Source organism: Podarcis liolepis (assembly GCF_965112155.1).
Source record: "Podarcis liolepis genome assembly, chromosome: 18".
Classification (NCBI taxonomy): Eukaryota; Metazoa; Chordata; class Lepidosauria; order Squamata; family Lacertidae; genus Podarcis; species Podarcis liolepis.
In genome coordinates, this window is record NC_139572.1 from 11,491,457 (window position 1) to 11,510,564 (window position 19,108).

At 49.8% G+C, this 19,108-nt stretch overlaps 1 protein-coding gene and 1 long non-coding RNA gene across 4 annotated transcripts; both read left to right on the forward strand.

Annotated features, from left to right (window-relative positions):
• The first annotated feature begins 1 nt into the window (after position 1).
• S1PR4 (sphingosine-1-phosphate receptor 4) lies at positions 2 to 8,232 on the forward strand. 3 transcript variants are annotated; one of them, XM_083484009.1, is made up of 3 exons: positions 2 to 122; positions 1,884 to 1,975; positions 6,009 to 8,232. In XM_083484009.1, exon 3 carries the CDS (start codon positions 6,371 to 6,373, stop codon positions 7,610 to 7,612), a length of 1,242 nt encoding a protein of 413 aa, XP_083340135.1. In that variant the 5' UTR covers positions 2 to 122; positions 1,884 to 1,975; positions 6,009 to 6,370; the 3' UTR covers positions 7,613 to 8,232. The 3 variants fall into 3 exon arrangements, with proteins under 3 accessions (XP_083340135.1, XP_083340134.1, XP_083340133.1); XM_083484008.1 differs by lacking the exon at positions 1,884 to 1,975 and having other exon boundaries at positions 7 to 122; XM_083484007.1 differs by lacking the exons at positions 2 to 122; positions 1,884 to 1,975 and adding an exon at positions 2,322 to 2,417.
• Positions 8,233 to 15,099: 6,867 nt separating this feature from the next.
• LOC310697627 lies at positions 15,100 to 18,906 on the forward strand. Its single transcript, XR_014521113.1, has 3 exons — positions 15,100 to 15,236; positions 17,080 to 17,162; positions 18,493 to 18,906. It is a non-coding gene; the product is annotated as an uncharacterized lncRNA (long non-coding RNA).
• The last annotated feature ends 202 nt before the right edge of the window (positions 18,907 to 19,108 follow it).

Sequence of the window (19,108 nt, forward strand, 5' to 3'; positions counted from 1 at the left end):
GACATAGGGAAGTAGAGACAGGGAGCCTCCTCGCCAAAAAGCCAGCCGGCAGCAAATCACACTTTTCAAACTTGGCGTTAACCATTTATTAGCAAAAACACAATCTCCGTGGACTTGGCATGGTGAGTCTGGCCCCATGAAGTCTCCGAGAGAGAGTCCCAACCTCCCCACAACCTTATCTATACTCCCTCCTCTCCAGGACTTCTTACAAGAGCTCTGAGACTTGCTCTTCCTGCTTCTGCAAGATGAGAGGGGAGCTTGTCGCAGCAGGAGGGGGAGACCCCCCTGGCTACTTCACCAGCCAGACTCCTCTCTCCCCTTGACCCCTCCTCTCCTGCGTCAGCTTCTGCCTCTGATTCCGGACTGCTCTCTGCCACAGACTCTCCCTGCTCACTGTTGCCTCTCCAGCTTCTGACGCTTCTCAGTCTTCTCCCTCTGATCACTCATCATTGTCCCGCCATCCGTCAGTCCCCAGGCTTTGAGTCTTCTTCGCTTGGGGGGTTCCCCAGATATTTCCTCCCCCCCTTCCTCTGCATCCAACCAGTGCATGACACTTGGGGGCCAAATGCAGCTCTGCTGACATCTTCATCTTGTCCTCAGGACTCTCCACAGATCACACCTATCAGTGGCCTTTCTCAAGGGCTTTTGCCTGGCAAGTGGTTGTCCTTCATCTCCATCCATGTCTCGTGCTTGTGTGTGTGTGTGTATGTGTGTGTGTGTGTGTGTGTGTGTGTGTGTGTTTGTAAACAGAAACCTGAAGCTCTTGCAGTGCTAGAATCTTGCTTACTGTGGACACTTTTGGATTTCCAAGCGAGTGTCCTGGGTGCCACCCCCTCTGGTCACTTCTCTTCCCCTGTCCCACCCCCCTGGAGCACCCCCCCCCCACTGGCACAAATCCACAAAGAAAGTGAGAGATTTTCCAAGGGGGTTCAGGTAGAAATTTGGTCCAGTGGAATTAATCCAATCCTTGAAAACCAGAGTTGAAGGAGAGAGGCTGCAAACATAAGGGATAAGGCTATCGAAGGCCAGTAGCCACAGTCGCTGTGCTGCACCTCCACGGCCAGAGGCAGCAATGCTGGGAGCCACAGGAGCAGGGAGGACTATTATTATTATTATTATTATTATTATTATTATTATTATTATTATTAGTACCCCGCCCATCTGGCTGGGTTTCCCCAGCCACAATAAAGATTAAAAATACACCAAAATGTCACACATTAAAAGCTTCCCTAAACAGGGCTGCCTTTAGATGTCTTCTAAATGTCAGGTAGTTGTTTATTTCCTTGACATCTGATGGGAGGGCGTCCCAAGGGCAGGCGCCACTACCGAGAAGGCCCTCTGCCTGGTTCCCTGTAACCTCGCTTCTCGCAGCGAGGGAACCGCCAGAAGGCCTTCGGAGCTGGACCCCAGTGTCCGGGTAGAACGATGGGGGTGGAGACACTCCTTCAGGTATACTGGGCTGAGGTCGTTTAGGGCTTTAAAAGTCAGGGCCAACACTTCGAATTGTGCTGGAAATGTACTGGGAGCCTTGTGCTTGAACCCTCCCTGCTGGCTTCCCATTGGGGTCGTCTGTTTGGCCACTGTGGGAGCAGGATGCTGGGCTGGAGGGGCCACTGGCCTGATCCAGAAGGGTCTTCTGATGTGTGCAGCCAAAATGGGAAGGAGCACCACTCTGTCAACATTCTTCTTCAGCTCTGTGTACTGTTCAAGAGGGGGAAAGGACCCGCATCACCTCCTGGGGAGAGTGAGTTTGGGAGGGGGGTCATCTGTGATTATTGCACGATGTATGCCTAGCTATACTAAAAACATCAGTGCTATTTAGAAGAGCGTTACGGCATCTGATCACATTCAAAAAGTAGACGAAAGCCTCTCCTTGATCTCAGGAACCACCATGCAAAATCTGGTATCTTAAGAGGTCTCCAAGCGAAGAGCGGACAAACAGACAGGCAACCTTCCTAAGTACAGAGTAGGCCAGGTGACAGCTCCCTGCCCCAAGGAACCTCCATTAAATTCTGTAAGCCTCAGCTATTATAAGGCCCCAATCTTCTGGGGCTTTAAAATTGTTCTTTAGGAGTAATTGCTTAGCCATTCCTGTGAATCAACAGTCTCCAAGCTCAACACCTTCTTGAGCAAAGGGAGGTTGATCAGACCTAAAGGTTTTTGTGACAGTTCCAGCAGCCACCGCCCTGTTTCTCGCTAGGGTGGGTCCATCCTGCAGCAGCCAAAATGTGGTTTCTCAGTTCTGGGTGTGTAGCAACATCCCCTTCCTCTTGTTTTGCTGGGTAGGGCACATGCCACCATGTTTTTTTCAGCAAAAATACAAAAAGCAACCACAACAATTTGGTCACCTCACTTGTGCCGGGAGAGAACTGGATGCTGCAGCCACCGGTGCTTGGGGGCCCAATCCATCAGAGCAGGTGAGCCTGGAAGAGAGGGGAGCTGGCCGCTATTTAACTTTCCTCCTGACCATCTTTCCATTCATAATTATCCACCTGTCCACATAAGCTCCCGCTTTCAGAATTGCACACATCATGCATTTAAGGCACATTCCGCCCAACCAAGAACTGCAGCCTCGCCTTCACGGAGTTACCGTTCCCAACACTCTTAGCCAAACAACAGTTCCCAGGATTCTTCTGGGGGGGGGCCTGCTTTGAATGCATGGTGTTTCTGCAGTCCCTCTCTTGCCTTCTGCATCTGCAGTCCTGGTGACTTCAGAGGATGCCTTCTGCATCTAGACCAGTATTGCTTACTCTGACTGGCAGTGGCTCTCCAGGGTGACCTCTGGTTGAGGAGGTTGGTTTGCTGTTTGATCCTGGAGTTGCCAGGGATGGGATGGGGGGGTGGATTTATGGAAGGGCTACAGCTCAGGAGGAAGAATGTGGGTTTGAGCCCCACACTGGGGGAAATGTTCCTAGTTTTCAGGATGTTGGATGAGATTATCCTTGGGGTCCCTCCCAGCTCTACAATTCTATGATTCCTTTCCCTGAAAACATAGGGATCCTAGTCCTCATGGTCGTATTAAAATAGGAAATGTAGAAAGCTGCTTTACAATGGCTCAGATATTACCCTTCTGTCTTGTCTCCACTGACTGCTTCTTTGCCATCGCCTGCTAAGTGATTCTTTGATAAAGGGAGAACCTGGGACCTTCTGCATGCAGGACACCTGCTCTTGCACTGGGCTCCGTGGCAAAGCATCTGCTTTGCATGCAGAAGGTCCCAGGTTCAATCCTGGTCATCTCCAGGGAGGGCTGGGAATGCCCCCTGCCTGAAGCTCTGCAGAGACACAGCAGATTCTCTAGACAACACTGAGTGAAATGGTCCAGTGGGGGACTCAGAACGGGGCAGCTTCCTGTATCCCAGTCTGAAACCGTCCTCCTTCTAGAATCACAAGGATTAGAGTCTTGCTTTAGGGCAGAGGTGCCCAAGGAGGGTGTTACTGTCCGGGGGGGGGGGAGCAGCATGGAGGGTTGGAAGTTTTAATAAATGTCTATCTGACTTTGAAAAGCTGGTCTCTGAATGAGCTTTGTCGAATTAATGAAACCAAGTAATTCTAATTGGGTTTTGAATCAATGTGCACTTAATTGTAACTGTTCCAAATGTCATTGTGCTAACTCAGTTGGCTACAGCATGGTGCGGGTAAAGGCAAGGTTGCTGGTTTGATCCTTGGAAGGGACCGCTGCATATTCCTGCATCCCAGGGGGTTGGGCTAGATGACCCTCAGGGTCCCTTCCAACTCTACGGTTCTATGAGATTATGCTCCTTCGTGGGTTGTGTTGACTGCTCTTATATATGGAGGGGCTGTGGGCACTGGGGGTGAGTTTATGGGACCAAGGAGGCAGTGGCCTGGAGAAGTTTGAGAGCCGCTCCTTCAGGAGAAGAAGCATCGCTCAGTCTGACCCACTGCAAGGCAGTTCCCTGTATTCCAGGGTTCCTCGCCTGCATTCATCTCCCTCCTTCTGTGGTCTATTCAGATCTATCTCCCTCTTCACGTGCCCACGTCTCTCTGTCTCTCTGCTGGGGTTCCAGGCTTTCCACATCCACCTGCGATGCCTTACTTTGCTTAATGCCTTTTCTTCTTCATTTCAACACTTTGATCCGAGAACTGGGGTGACGCACGGGGGTTGCTGCTGCTGTGTTTTTTTCCTTCCCGGCACCTAGAGCCTCAATTAAGACTTGCAAAAGTTGCAATGCGCAAATCGTAAAGAACATTGCAACGCAAGCCTCTGCAGATGTTGAGAAACAGGACATGACTTCTTTTTTAACAAATAAAATCCTGCAATTTCTCTAAGGAACTTAGAGCATGTGTGTGCCGTGATTCCTTCCCTTTGTTTGTCTTTTCACAACAACCCTGTGGGGCAGGGCAGGCCAAGGGTGCTACTGCCCACGGTCACCCTGCAAGCTTTGAGCCCATGGCCCCCTCCAATTATTCTGAAATGAATAATAATATTCACTGTGAAGAATACGGTGCCTAGACAGTCCCCTGTGGCGACCGTAACCCAGGAGCGGAAAGAGACACGTGCCTTCACAGTTCTCTCTTCTGGGTGTTTGTGAGGGCAGATTAAGGACGCAGGAAGCTGCCTGGTCCCACTTCCGCCTGGTCTCTCATGCACACTCAATCACACGCTTTCTTTCTGTGGGTGGGGCTTTGTTTTAATTAAACAATTTGGTCATAAAAAAAATAGACCAGGCTGCCTTTCAGTCTGAATTTACCATTTAAGCAACTGCATTTTTGGTATGCATTCCTCTCAGCAAAGCAATATCCTTTTTTTTTATAAATAAGATATTTATTAAGATTTTTTAAAAAGATATTACAATACAAAATGAAAAGAAAAAGAAATACAAAATAAAAATGATTAAAAAACCACTCCATTTTTCTATTACTTATTTTCCTTAGCTTGTTTCCCGGACCTCCTCATACCTCCCTTTTTTGTATTCCAGTTCAATTTGTTGGCTCAGCAAATCCTTACCCTCTTTGTTTATCCTAATCTTTGGTCTTAAAATAGTAACATTAGATTTTTCCCTATTAACAACCCATTTTTCATATTCCCTTAAAGCATTACAGCTGGAAAACCACTTAATTTCTATCCAACATCATTCTAACATTCATTAATTTTACAATATTTCTGTAGATAGTCTTTAAATTTCTTCCAATCTTCTTCCACCGACTCTTCTCCCTGGTCTCGGATTCTGCCAGTCATTCCTGCCAGTTCCATATAGTCCATCAGCTTCATCTGCCATTCTTCCAGAGTGGGTAAATCTTGTGTCTTCCAATACTTTGCAATGAGTATTCTTGCTGCTGTTGTAGCATACATAAAAAAAGTTCTATCCTTCTTTAGCACCAATTGGCCGACTATGCCCAGGAGGAAGGCCTCTGGTTTCTTCAGGAAGGTATATTTAAATACCTTTTTCAGTTCATTATATATCATTTCCCAGAAAGCCTCAATCCTTGGGCATGTCCACCAAAGGTGAAAGAATGTAACTTCAGTTTCTTTACATTTCCAACATTTATTATCGGGCAAATGGTAGATTTTTGCAAGCTTGACTGGGGTCATGTACCACCTGTAAATCATTTTCATAATATTCTCTCTCAAGGCATTACATGCCGTAAACTTCATACCTGTGGTCCACAACTGTTCCCAGTCAGCAAACATAATTTTATGTCCAACATCTTGTGCCCATTTAATCATAGCAGATTTCACCGTTTCCAGCAAAGCAATATCCTTTCCCCCACACCCCTTCTGCAGCAGCAAGGGAACTTGCGGTTCCTCAATACTTATTCCTCTTCATCCAGCGTCATGCACTGATTGACGGATGAGTAAGAACAGAAAACGTGTTGTGCTCTGCTCTGAAATGATGCCACCGGAACACCCCCCCCCCAAAGGCAATACCAGGAACTGCTAAAAAGAGGGAGCACATCCTTAAAAAACAGGAAACATGCCCTCAGGTGACCTCTTTCTCATTTCAACAACCTCTCCTCGTTGACTCTCCTTTCTTCTCTTAATTTTGCAGAAATTTGGCCAAGATGGAACTCTGGACCGGCCATGGACCATGGGTGGGGCTCTGGTGAAATTGTGGCAGCCATAGTGAGGTCACCGCTGCTTGCTTCCCAACCGGGTGCAGAGACTGAGTGAGTGAGCTGCTGGTTCTTCTCGTGTTTGAGACCTTGTTTGGCAACCATCAGCTCAAGAAGACGCACAGACTTCTGACTTTCACCAGCACCACACCTTGTCTCCATTATTGTGAGATCCTAAGCAGTGGATATCACTTTGCCTCCATCAAAGGCCAAGAGTGCTCCTGTCTTGCCTCAAACAAGTCTCCCCAAGAATAGGCCCAGTTTTGTTTCTGTACTGATCCATCAAGCAATCTAGAAGATGACTGACATGGAGCTCTTCAACTCCACCTCCTCGCCCTCTCCTTGGACGGCCCTCCCCACGTCTGTCCCAGACCCCCGACTTGCTTCGGCCCATCGCCCAGAACTCTGTTACCCAACGACGGACACAAACCACGTCAACATCATCCTGTACCATTACAACTTCACAGGGAGGATGCAGAATCGCCGTCCCCAGGAAGACCAGATGAGCGTCCTGAAGATGGTCATTATTGCTGCCAGCTGCCTCATCATCCTGGAGAACCTGGTGGTGCTGCTGGCCATCATCCGCAAAGTGCGCACCCGCCGGTGGGTCTACTCTTGCCTGGCCAGCATCACCCTCAGCGACCTCTTAGCCGGCACGGCCTACTTGATCAACCTCTGGTTGTCGGGGAGCCGGACCTTCCAGCTGTCGCCCACCATGTGGTTCCTCCGCGAGGGGGTCCTCTTTGTTGCCCTGGCGGCCTCCACCTTCAGCCTGCTGGTGACAGCCGTGGAGCGCTACAGCGCCATGGTGAAGCCCATCGCCGAGAAGGCATCCAGCAAGACCACCCGCCTGAGGGCCCTCTTCGCCTTTTGCTGGAGCCTGGCCATCCTCATTGGCCTCCTCCCCTTGCTGGGCTGGAACTGCATCTGCCACGTCTCCCGCTGCTCCACGCTCCTGCCGCTCTATGACAAGAACTACATCCTCTTCACTGTGATCGTCTTCAGCATCATCCTGGTGGGCGTCGTGGGCCTCTACGCCTCCATCTATTGCTGGGTCCAGAAAAGTGCCCAGCAGACCTTTTCTCGGGGCAGCCGGAAGAGGTCTCTGCGGCTGCTGAAGACGGTGCTGGTGATCCTCTGCACCTTCCTCATCTGCTGGACGCCTCTCTTCATCCTCCTCCTGATAGATACCTTTTGGGGGAACACAGCCTGGGCTCCCCCTAAACTCTTTGGCTGGATCTTGACCTTGGCCGTGACCAACTCATTCATCAATCCCATCGTCTACGCCTTGGGGAGCAAGGAGGTGAGGAGGGCTGTCGTGGAGCTTCTCTGCTGCTGCTGCATCTGGGCTGGGGTGCGTGGCCCCCGAAACTGCCTCGTGGCCAGCGATATCCATGCCAGCTCTTCCACAGGCTCCTTGAGAGGGCGTGGCAGCTTCCGAAGCCCAGTAGCCTTCAGCAGGAGAGCCAGAGAACCTCTCTCCAGCAATTCAAGTGTGCTGAGCAATGACACTTCAGGGCTGCACCACACCCAGGACTAGAAGCTCCACTCTTCCAGACCATGAGGAGGAGGAGAACCCTCAGAACTTGTCTAAAAGATTCTGTTGTGCATGTCTTCAGGTGGTTCAGAGGAAGACCAGAAACCTCAAAGACGACTGTAGTAATAGCGGGGACTACCCCCCCCCCCAGACCTGGCAGGAAGAGGGAGAGGTCAGTAGGTGTTGCAAGTCACAAGCCAAACGGTAAAGCTGCCACCACCTCCTTTCCTGGGCCACCCTCAAATGGGGCTCAAGGAGGAGAAACCCCCCCCTTGATTATTTACCAGGTTGCCCAGCCCTGTGTCACTATACCGTGACGCAGACAGAAATTCAACAGGTAGGTGTCCTAAATGGCCAGGCACCAGTTTAGCTTCTCCGGGCAAAAGTCCTTTTCCAAGTTTATTGAAAAGGCCACTCAAAAAGTTGGCACAGTTCTTGAAAGTTTATAAACAGAAAATAAAAACATTATAAAATATAGCTAACTAAAAACCATACTCATGCGATAACAGCTCAGAGCACGGCAAATAGTCAAAGTCCCTTTACTGACCAGCACAACTGAACTTTGTTTATGCTCAGGAACCTTGAGATCAAAAGGCTCTCCCTTCCTTCCTTCTCTGACACGCACCAGCCTCTTGAGTTGTAAATTACTGCACCTTGACAACCATATGTCAGGAGTGCTCTGATGGTGTTTCCTGCTTGGCAGGGGATTGGACTCGATGGCCCTTGTGGTCTCTTCCAACTCTAGGATTCTAGGATTCTATGATTTTCACCCCCAATCCACATTCAAGCCCCCCCCCCCCCCCCGCTGCCGGATCTGCAAATCAGATAACATCTAAACCTGCCCAGAGTCAGGATGCGATTTCACTCACACTTCTAGAGACAGGGAGTTTTACATTTAAAAAGACCAGACACCCATTCCCCACAAGGCCACAGTTTTACCTCTCCCACAATGCCTCACTCCTGCATGAACCAGCGTTTAACATCCCAAGCTTTCCCGACTTCACTACAACGACAGCAATGTATTCCCTGGATGTGTATTTTGTCTCACTGTTGTATATTTTTTAATTACATATATGCAAGTCTGAACAAGAAAACTATTTGATTCAGATTTTTCCACCAAGGGTGGAATTTTTAACACCATTGGATTGATGTGTGAATTGCTAATTCCTCTTTGCAATCAGCCAATCAGAAATGGTGGGCTATTTCCATTTTACCCCTACCCATTGAAATTAAAGGACGTAGTATACTTATACTTTGCTTGTTGTTGTTGAGTCGTTTAGTCGTGTCCGACTCTTCGTGACCCCCTGGACCAGAGCACGCCAGGCACTCCTGTCTTCCACTGCCTCCTGCAGTTTGGTCAAACATACTTTACTTACTTATACTTAATTTAAATGGGTCTACTCTGAGTATACCTTGGTGGCATCTGATGGGGTTTGTGGGATGGACTGACAGGGCCCCCTTGAATATTATTGCAATCGGCCACCAGGCAGGATGAACCTCCTGACACTCTTTAGTGGACTGTCCAGCTGAATTTCTCAGACCTGAGCCATTTTATAGAAAAGCTTAGCCAACACAGAAGATAGTTAAACTGCAGGGGCAAGAAACCCAAGACCCTCTAGGGGGCACTGCTGAGCTGCTTTGGAATGCAGAGGTTCTGAACCGAGGTTGTTAGCCACTGATTGTGCCCACTGGTTTGCCAGGCTTGTCTGGATGGGCAAACCATGGTGGTCAGCAATGCTGCAGCTGCCGAGGCCCCTCACCCTCAGGACAGGGGGGCTGAACAAAGGGGGAACAAAGGCAGCCTTAACAGCATGGTTTGTCTGTGTGCTTGGATGCTGAAACCATCTCTTGGGTTCTGAATTACGATTAACATTACATTTTAGGGCTGTAGCTCCGTGGCAAAGTTCCTCTTTCCCAATAAACAGATCCCAGGTTCAACCCCAGACAGGTAGAGAGGGAAGGGACCCTGAGCATCATCTAGTCCAGCCTCCTGCAATGTAGGAACAGGCAGCTGCCCCACACAGGGCTCAGACCTTGGCATTCTCAGCACCAGGCTCTAACCGACTGAGCTACTCAGGCCAGGGCTGGGGAGGACCCTCACCTGAAACCTGGGAGAGGAGGAAGCCAGAAAGAGCACGCTGGCCGAGTTTGTTATAAGGCAGCTTTCTAAGGTTTGGGGGGTGCTTTGCACTGAGCCCCAGAATTTAGGATAAGGACTTCCCCACCACCCAAAAAATAAACGAACTGGATAAAGATCTAACACGATGCTGCTCAAATCTAATGGAGGCATGAGTACCCGAACTGTGCAACTCCAGCTTTGCTCTCCAACTCAGGGAAGGCAACAGGCATTGCAGCACAGGAGCTTAGCATGACGGTCCCTACTCACGTGTAGCATTTACACACATACCAGCAGCACACCCACCCAAAGAGGGCTCCGATCCAGGATTCTTTTTCTGCAGGCAAGGAGGAATCCTTCCCTTCAAAGAAACGCCATTGATCGGGGGGGGGGTGGATTCTGCGAATGGATTGGGGGTAATTTCCACAGGTCCCTACAGACTTGGAAGGACCCTCGAGGGTCAGTCTAGTCCAGCCCCCTGCAAGGCACATGTGGTCCCCGGTCCAATGTGAAACCAGACCTGACCTGCTTAGCTTTGCCAATGTGTGAGTAGTTTTATTGCTGCACCAGTCACAGGGATTCCATGTTTTATTTTGTTTTTAAGGGAGTGTCAGGGCTGGAATCAGACACAGGTCAGCAGGAAAGATGCAAGGCTCAGTTGTCAGTGAAGTTCAAGGAAACAGCGCACAACTCTTGCCCCATGGTGCCAGTGCCAGGAGTGAAGGTCCCTCTCTAAGGCTTCTCCTCTCCCAGCAGTCTCAAACTGCGTCCCCAGAGGTTGGCTCCTGTGGTTGGCTACGTTCCAACCACATGACGCTTACACAACCCTTGCCATCCAGGCCAGCAAAAGGCATTATCATAGTTCAGTGAGACATCCCAGGTAGGCATTGCAGGGGTTGGACTAGATGACCCATGGGGTCCCTTCCAACTTTGCAGTTCTATGATTCTGAAATCCAAACTATTCTCCCTGACACTTCACTGCCAACTGACCGACTGGAACCTCCAGCCAATCAGAGTCTGCTGTCCATCTACCCAGACCAATCAGACTGAAATTAACTGATCCAGGCCCCACCTAATAAAATTACAAAGTGATCCTTTCTCTCTCTCTCCTCCATCACAACCTGTCAGCAAAGCAGGCTGGGAGCTTCATTGACAGTACAAGTCCCCAAACCTTTAAAGTTCAGTCACAGGATATTGCTTTCTCCAAAACATGAGCACAAACAGGCATATATCATTGCAGCAATTATCCACAGATTTTGCATGATGGACTCCCCCACTAGGGTTAGCAATGGCTGCTTGCAAGCTCTTGCCTCTTTCTTCACAGACTTTATTGAAGAATTTAATAACAATAACCAAACTAAAAGCATTCTCCTCCAAGACAAATGCATGTATGGATGCTAAGCCTTGTGCGCAGTCGTCCACATGGCGACAAAACAAACCTTGAAAAACCCTTGCATTACAGACACAGCTCACCCACAGGGTCTACTTCAGTCTAAAGCATTATTCTAATTTCTCCATAGCTGCTGTTTGCAAGCTTGTGGTTGGCTGTTGGGGATCATCCTCGTGGAAAGAGGCACACATGATTCTAAATGTTTTTATTTTTAAAACGGTTTAAAGGTATTTCTGTACCACTTCAGTGTAGACAATATTCAGCCAGGTGGACTCAGTATAAATCAGCTTCCTAGTTGGATTGCCTTAAATTGATACACCCTCTTGTGTGAGGCCCCACATTTGGCGAACAAATTTGCTATGGATTGCGGTGGGATCCAACGCACTGTATTTACTCCGAGGGAAATGTTCGCACGGAATCAGCCCGTGTGCATCTTTGCTTACTTGCAAGCCCTCGTTTGGCCACAGGAGGGCGCTTTAAACTCACCCGTGCAGGAAGCATCCTGCGCTCACGCTCGGCTCATGCTCAGAATCACCCAGCCACAAAAAAGGCACTTCTGTCGTTTGCAGGGAGAGCTAGCCGCCCACTTCCCAGGTCTGTCTTGGAAAGCAGGCAAGTCCATCTTTCCAAAGAAACCACAGCAGACAGAGTTAAATAATTGTGGAGCTGGAAGGGACCACGAGGGTCATCTAGCCCAACCCCCTGCAATGCAGGGATCGTTTGCCCCACATGGGGCTCAAACCCACGAATCTCACGCTCTACTGACGAATGCAACTGCCAGGCTTAAGGTGACAGGCTGAGGCGGAGGAGTCATCATGGCTAACACGGCTGTCCCATTCCCAGATGAGGCATGGAGGCAGCGTGGTGTAGTGGTTAGAGTATTGGACTAGGACCCAGGAAAGACTCAGTTCAAATTCCCACTCAGCCCTGAAGCTCACTGGGTGACCTTGGACCAGTCACCAGCTCTCAGCCTGACCCACCTCACAGGGTTGTTGTGGGGACTGAACTGGGAGCAGGGAGGGCCATGAGCTCCTTGGAGGAAAAGGTGAGATATAAATGCATTATATAATAAACAGGGAGATCCTGGGAGGGTGTCAGGGCTGGACTGCAGGCAGCTGTGTGGAGTGGGGAGGGCAATAGCTCAACAGCAGAACATCTGCCTTGCATATTGGAGGCCCCCAGTTCCATTCCTGACATCCATGGATAGGGCAGGGCGGGATCCTGTTTGTAAATCCTGAAAAGCTGCTGCCAGTCAGTGTTGACAACACTGAACTTGATGGGCCAATGGTCACCAATTGTCTAGCTCAGTAGAAAGCAGCCTCCTATGTCAGGCCAGGAGGGGCCAATTGGGTCAGAATTTGCAAAAAAATGGATTTTTTAAGCTCTTTCAAACGGCACCATTTTCAAATGGCTTTCGTGGTGATTTTGACGCCTCCTAAGTCAGCCTGGGGGTTCCTAGGTGTCATATAAATACCACGGACAAACCATCATCCAGCAGTGTGATGCAGCAGCAGACAAGCCAATGCCATTCTAGGCTGCATCCACAAAATTAGTTTCCTGCTGTGATAGTCCCACTCTCTTCTGCCTTGGTCAGACCACACCTGGAATACCGTGTCCAGTTAAGGTGGATATTGACAAACTGGAACAAGGTGACCAGGACGGTAAAGGGTGTGGAAAGCAAGCCTTATGAGGAATGGTTGAAGGAGTTGGGTATGTTTTGCCTGGAAAAGAGGAGGCTGAATATGATAGCCATCTTCAGATATCGAAAGGGCTGTCACAAGCAAGCTTGTTTTCTCCTGCTCCGGAGGGCAGGACCTGAACCAATGGCTTCAAGTTAAAGTACTAAACTTTCCAACTAAACTTTCTGGCAGTGAGAGCTGTTAGACTGTGGAACAGATTCCCAGAAGAGGTGGCGGAATCTCCTTCCTTGGAGGTTTTTACGCAGAGGTTGGATGGTGTATGTCAGGGATGCTTTAGCTGAGATTCCTGCATTGCAGGGGGTTGGACTAGATGGCCCTGGGGTCCCCCTACAATTCTATGATTAATAAGCAAACCTGGGTCCCCAGGTCTCTGTGGTTCAGGTGCCATTTCCGCAGTGCCTGTCTGCTTCCATTGCCTGTGGTGCAGGGGTTTTAACATCAAAGGACGTTCCATGCCAAGGTCGCCCAAGCCTCCCTCTGCAAGCCAGAGGGGAGCTCTTGCTTCTCTGTGTAACCAGAAGAGACAGTGGCTGCCTTCAGGCTTCATTTATCTTGATTAGCGGACCATTTGGCGTTCATTTTTCAAACCTCTCGAATCGATTGCAGAACTGGTTGAGGGGCTGGGGAGAGGACCGGCATCTGAGCTGCAGAGAAAGCTGTTGGCTGAGTGTAGTGCTTGGAGAAAATCAGTTCAGTTTTCCAGCGAATTGCTTCAAAAATAAGATTTAGGGCAACAGATTACGCTAGTAGGACTGCAAGAAGTTCTGTAAGGAGGACTATTTGAAATATTGCAAGAAAGACTATGAGGAGAATTATTAGTTAATGATAATTAAGAGTAATAGAGAAATGCAGACTAAGTGATAAAGAACGGAAAATCATCAGAGGTGTTGACGGAAGTCTAAAATATTGTAAAAGATAAGAAGTTATATGATTGTTGGAAATGATATGTTTAAAAAACTAATAAAAATGTCTTTAAAAAAAGATTTAGGGCAGAAAAATGTAAGGACTTCTTCAAGCTGTGCATAGTTAACCTATGGAACTCACTCCTGCAAGAGGCAGAGATGGCTTTAAAAGAGGATTAGACAAATTCAGAGAAGGCTGTCAATGGCTCCCAGCCTCCAGAATTGGAGGCAGAGATGCTTCTGAATTCTGAATATCCGTTGCTGGAAACCACAGGAGGGGAGAGTGTTGCTCTTTAGGACCAGCTTGTCGGTTTTTCACTGGGACATCTGGGGTGATGGGTATGGGATGATGGCTCATGTTAGAGCCTGAGATTCTTAATCTCAGGATTGTGGGTTCGAGCAAAAGACCCCTGCGTTGCAGAGGGTTGGACTAGATGACCCTTGGGGTCCCTTCCAATTCTATGATTCTATGACTACATTGATTGATTCCATTTCTATGCTGCTTTTCATTCAGAGGAACCTCAGGCGCCTTACAAGCAGTGAATAACAGTAGCATCATAAAACATACCAGAACAACGCAATACAGCATAACTCGTATAAAATAATTAACAATTCATCAATAAAACTATCACAACCTATAAATCACTATTAACAAAACGACAACAAAAACTAAGCTGAATGTCACAATTACAGCAAAAGTCATATTAAGGTAAAGGTAAAGGTAAAGGGACCCCTGACCATTAGGTCCAGTTGTGGCCGACTCTGGGGTTGCAGCGCTCATCTCGCTTTATTGGCTGAGGGAGCCGGCGTACAGCTTCTGGGTCATGTGGCCAGCAGGACTAAGCCGCTTCTGGCGAACCAGAGCAGCGCACAGAAACACCATTTACCTTCCCCCTGGAGTGGTACCTATTTATCTACTAGCAATTTGACTTGCTTTAGAACTGCTAGGTTGGCAGGAGCAGGGACCGAGCAACGGGAGCTCACCCCGTCGCGGGGATTCGAACCGCTGACCTTCCGATCGGCAAGTCCTAGGCTCTGTGGTTTATCCCACAGCGCCACCCACGTCCCAAAAGTCATATTAACATTAACAAAATAGCAGCTTTTTAAAAAGCCCTGTTAAGGTCATGTGCGCTGTCTCCATGGCCCCGTGACTCATAATGGGATAAAGAGTCATGGGCCTAATAAGTCACTGAGCATCTTTTCCTGCCTTGTCTCATGTCTCAGTGGCTTCTGAATCCCAGTTGCTTGAGGCCCCCAGAGGAGAGTGTTGCTCTGGGGCTCGGATCCTGCGTTTAGAGCTTCCCATTGGGGCATCTGGTTGGCTGGGCTAGAGGGGCCCCAGGCCTGATCCAGCAGCCGGGCTCTTCTGAACTACACCTGGGTTGCCCAATTAACGGAACACGAATTAAGTTGGTTTCAGTTTGAGCTTTGAACAATTCCAAGTTTGTCTTCAGGCTCACTCTCTTGAAGGTGTCTTTGGACCCTTGGAAAGGGTCTCCTAAACCCAGACGAGTCGGAGGTTTGTGGCAATTCTCGAGTGGCCATGTGCAAGAAGCGGCACTCTGCACATGCTCAGGGAGCATTGCTTTTAATTTGCCGCACCTGCTCCAAGGGAGAGCCTGGGAAGAAAAGTTCTCTATCCAGCCACAGGCAGGTCCACAGCAGCCCTGCTTCCGTCTCCTTGTATGTCAATCAATTTCTGGTTCCTTGTGCTGAAAACTTGCCAGCTGCGTTTGGGGGCTGTGGGATGAGCGATATGACAAGCTGGCGCATTGAGCTGCAGAATGAAAGAAGCTTTTTTCCGTGGTGCCCCCCCTTCCCCTTTTCTGTGCCAACTCCTCCCCCCCATTTCTCTTGCCTGCCAGTGGTTCTTAAACACTAATTGGATGCTTAATGGTGGTAATTAATGGGGAAACTTCATTATGAGCTTGCGTGACATCTAGCTTCAGGGTTTGGGGGGAGGGTTGTGAGGTCAGAGGAGCAGAGGTTTCCAGGCAGGGAGACAGACAAGGACAGAAACTGAAACTCAAATGACAAAGGGATTTGCAGACTTTGCTGTTATCTCTGCTGAATAGGGAATGCAGGGGACTCCTCTGTTCACTGCACTGGGCGTCTTCTGGCTTTTCATAAATGCCATTTGTTACATCTGGGCTGCAACATTCTGACTCCAGAGAGAGGGTCTCAGGGGCCTTGGGGGAGATAGCAGCTTACCCTCTCTGCTGTCAGAGAGAGAGAGAGGGGGGGGGGGGGAGAGAGAGAGATCCAGTGCTGTCTTGCTGCAGAGATCCCACCGCCCTGGCCCAAGTGAAGTTGGCAAACCCAGAAAAGGACCGAGAAGTGATAGGGATCAGGGATCAGAGCATCTGTTTTGTGTGCAGAAGGTCACAGGTTCAATCCCCAGCATGAGCCCTCTTCTTAAACCCTGGAGAGCTGCTGCCAGTCCGTGTAGACAGTACTGAGCTAGATGGAACAATATATCGGATGGGATATATGGCAACTTCCTATTTATTGTCATTATCATTATTATTATTAATAATTTATTTATATCCCACCCATCTAGCTGGGTTTCCCTAGCCACTCTGGGCGGCTTCCAACAAAACATTAAAATATAATAGTCTGTTAAACATTAAATGCTTCCCTAAATAGGGCCGCCTTCAGATGTCTTCTAAAAGTCTGGTACTTGTTTATCTCTTTGACATCTGGTGGGAGGGCGTTCCACAGGGCGGGTGCCACCACCAAGAAGGCCCTCTGCCTGGTTCCCTGTAGCTTTGCTTCTCGCAGGGAGGGAACCGCCAGAAGGCCATTGGAGCTGGACCTCAGTGTCCGGGCAGAACGATGGGGGTGGAGATGCTCCTTCAGGTATTAAATGTTGGCATCTGTCTGTCTTGTGAGAAAATGGAGTGCACCTGTGGGGGTGAAAGCGCTGTGTTTGCAGCACCAAAGTGACCTCTCCAGGGTGCAAGCCTGGGCAGCGTGTCTGGGGGTCCTGGGCTGCCCTGAGGACAAGACCCCCTTCTCAGCCTCACTCAGGTGGTCCAAAAGAAAGAAGAATATGGCCCCAGCTTGGCTGCAGGAGTTGCTGGAAGGAAGTGGACAAGTTGCCACCCAAGTGCCTCAGAGACTTGTGGGTTTGTGTAGGCGTTACTCCTGAGCCTTTTCTTGTCCTGCAAGGCTGAGGACCAGAGTTTTCCTCCTGGCTGATGGGTTCCCTTCCCAGGTGGATGAGCCCCACCTGCCCCTCATTTCCCTCTACAGCACATGCAGAAACCACCTTCTTGACTGCTAGACCCCCTCTGTGTCTCTCTTTAAATAGGTTGCTTAATTCAGATCTATAAGGACTAGAATCTTACTTTAATTTTAAGGGAACAGCCAAACCTCCAGGGCTGACCTGAAGTCTCTAGGTTTGCCTGGCTCCCCCCGGGTGATGGTGGAATTGAATCTCCAGGTGGGGGGTGAGAGAGTGCCTTCAAAAAAGTTTATTATTATGATTAGGAAGACTGTGCACACAGCTTGCACGCTTCATCTTTGCAGGATCCAGCTGCAAATTATTTCACAGACTCTCAGGAGCCCTCCTCCCCTCTGGCCATCAGTGGCGGAGGAAGGGGTGTGTGGTAGGGGGCTGGCTGCCCCGGGTGTCACCACTGGGGGTGACAAAATGCCAGGCAGCACTCACCGTGGGGCCTGCAGGGCACCCGAGCCACTTGTCTCTCCTGGGAGAAAGGCGGTGGCTTAGGTGCGCGCAGGCTCCGCGCTACCCAAATGCTCCACCTTCTACCTCCCCCTCAGTTGTAGGGCGGCTGAGGAGGAGAAGGCAGGCAGACTCCTTGAAGGCCCCATGGAGTGTCCTGCCCCAGCTGGCCCTGCCCCATGGCCAGTTGGCCCCGCCCACCACCCCAGGCACCCAATCGGCTTGCTCTGCCGCTGCTGTCCTCCTCCCAATTAACCTCCATCTCTGGGGCTTTGTGGCAGGAGGGAGTGCAGAGGAAGAAAAAGATTTGGGCTGGGCCCAAGAGGAGGAGAGGATTGGAAGTGCCCATCTCTGGTGGAGCACCCCTCAGTTACATCACCAGGGGCCACACCTAGGTCTCAGGTTTGAGCCCTAAACTTCAAAGTCTGGGGTGCTCCTGACTTGGCAGCCCTAGAGCTTGAGAACATGTTATCCATGCAGAAGATCCCACGTTCAATCCCTGACAGCATCTCTTGTTGGAGCTGGCAGAGAGAACGGCCTGAAATCCCAGATACCTGCTGCCAGTCAGTGTTGGGCAATACTAAGCCCGGTGGCCCAATGGCCTGGCTTGGGGCAAGGGAGCTCCCTGTCTTTCTCAAGGTCTTGGTTTGGGAGGGTGCTCAGCTGTCAGAGCTGACTGAGGCCCAACTAAGCCTGGAAGTGGAATGGTAGGTGGTTTTTTGCTTTAAGAAAGCACCTTGCAGAACAAAGGCAAGTCTGCAAAAGCATACGATGGTGAAGTTCTGCCCCGCTGGGCTCCAGGCATTTACAGGGCAGCGCAATCCGCAGCTCCACCAGACTCTGCCTCAACTGCTATTCCATCAGGCTGTGCAGTGAGAGAAATGAGAAGGAGGCGGCTCATGCCACCAGATCTGCCACCAGACCAGCTCCATCAGGCACCTCCTGACCCCAAACTGTTTCTGAGACAGCTGGTCATTGTTAGAACTATTTAGGAATTGAGGTCTGAATTTGCTTTTTTCCTCTTCCCTCCTTGTCTCCTTTTCCTTGAGAGTCTCTCTCTCTCTCTCTCTCTCTCTCTCTCTCTCAGATTGTAAGCCTGAAAGTAGGGATACAATTGACTTAAGCTGCTGAAGAGGAAAGTGCAAATGCTCTAAATAAAACGAAATAAAACGAGGCATCTCTCTCCAAAGAATACTCCCCATAGATACGCATGGTCTCAGGATTTCCAGCTCCCAAGCTTCCAGGATTGTTCTCCCAAGCTGAGTGTCCCTGCTGTGCACCTGTGAGCTGCCCCTGCCTTCTTGCTGCTTATGCCCTTTTGTCGACACCTGAGCTTCTGGTTCCCACCACACCTTGTGGCTCTCGGTTTCAGATGTTAATCTGAGGTTGTGTAAAGGAGGCCATTTGGGGATGGGCGCTGCAGTCATCGCGAGAACCAGTTGCTGATTAATATCAATGGGTGAACCTCCTCCTTGGGTTCAAGGGATGCCTAAGTACATAGAGAAAGCTGTGCTGGATCCGGCCAATGGCCCATCTAGTCCAGCCTCCTCTTCTCACAGGGGGCAGCCAGTTGCCTCCTTGGGAGCCCCCAAGCAGGAGTTGAGCCCCAGAGCAGGACTCCCCCTCCTGCTGGCAGCCAAGAGGACCAAAGATGGAGCCAGTCCTCTTTTTAGGCCATCCACGTTGGGGGCCATCACTGTCTC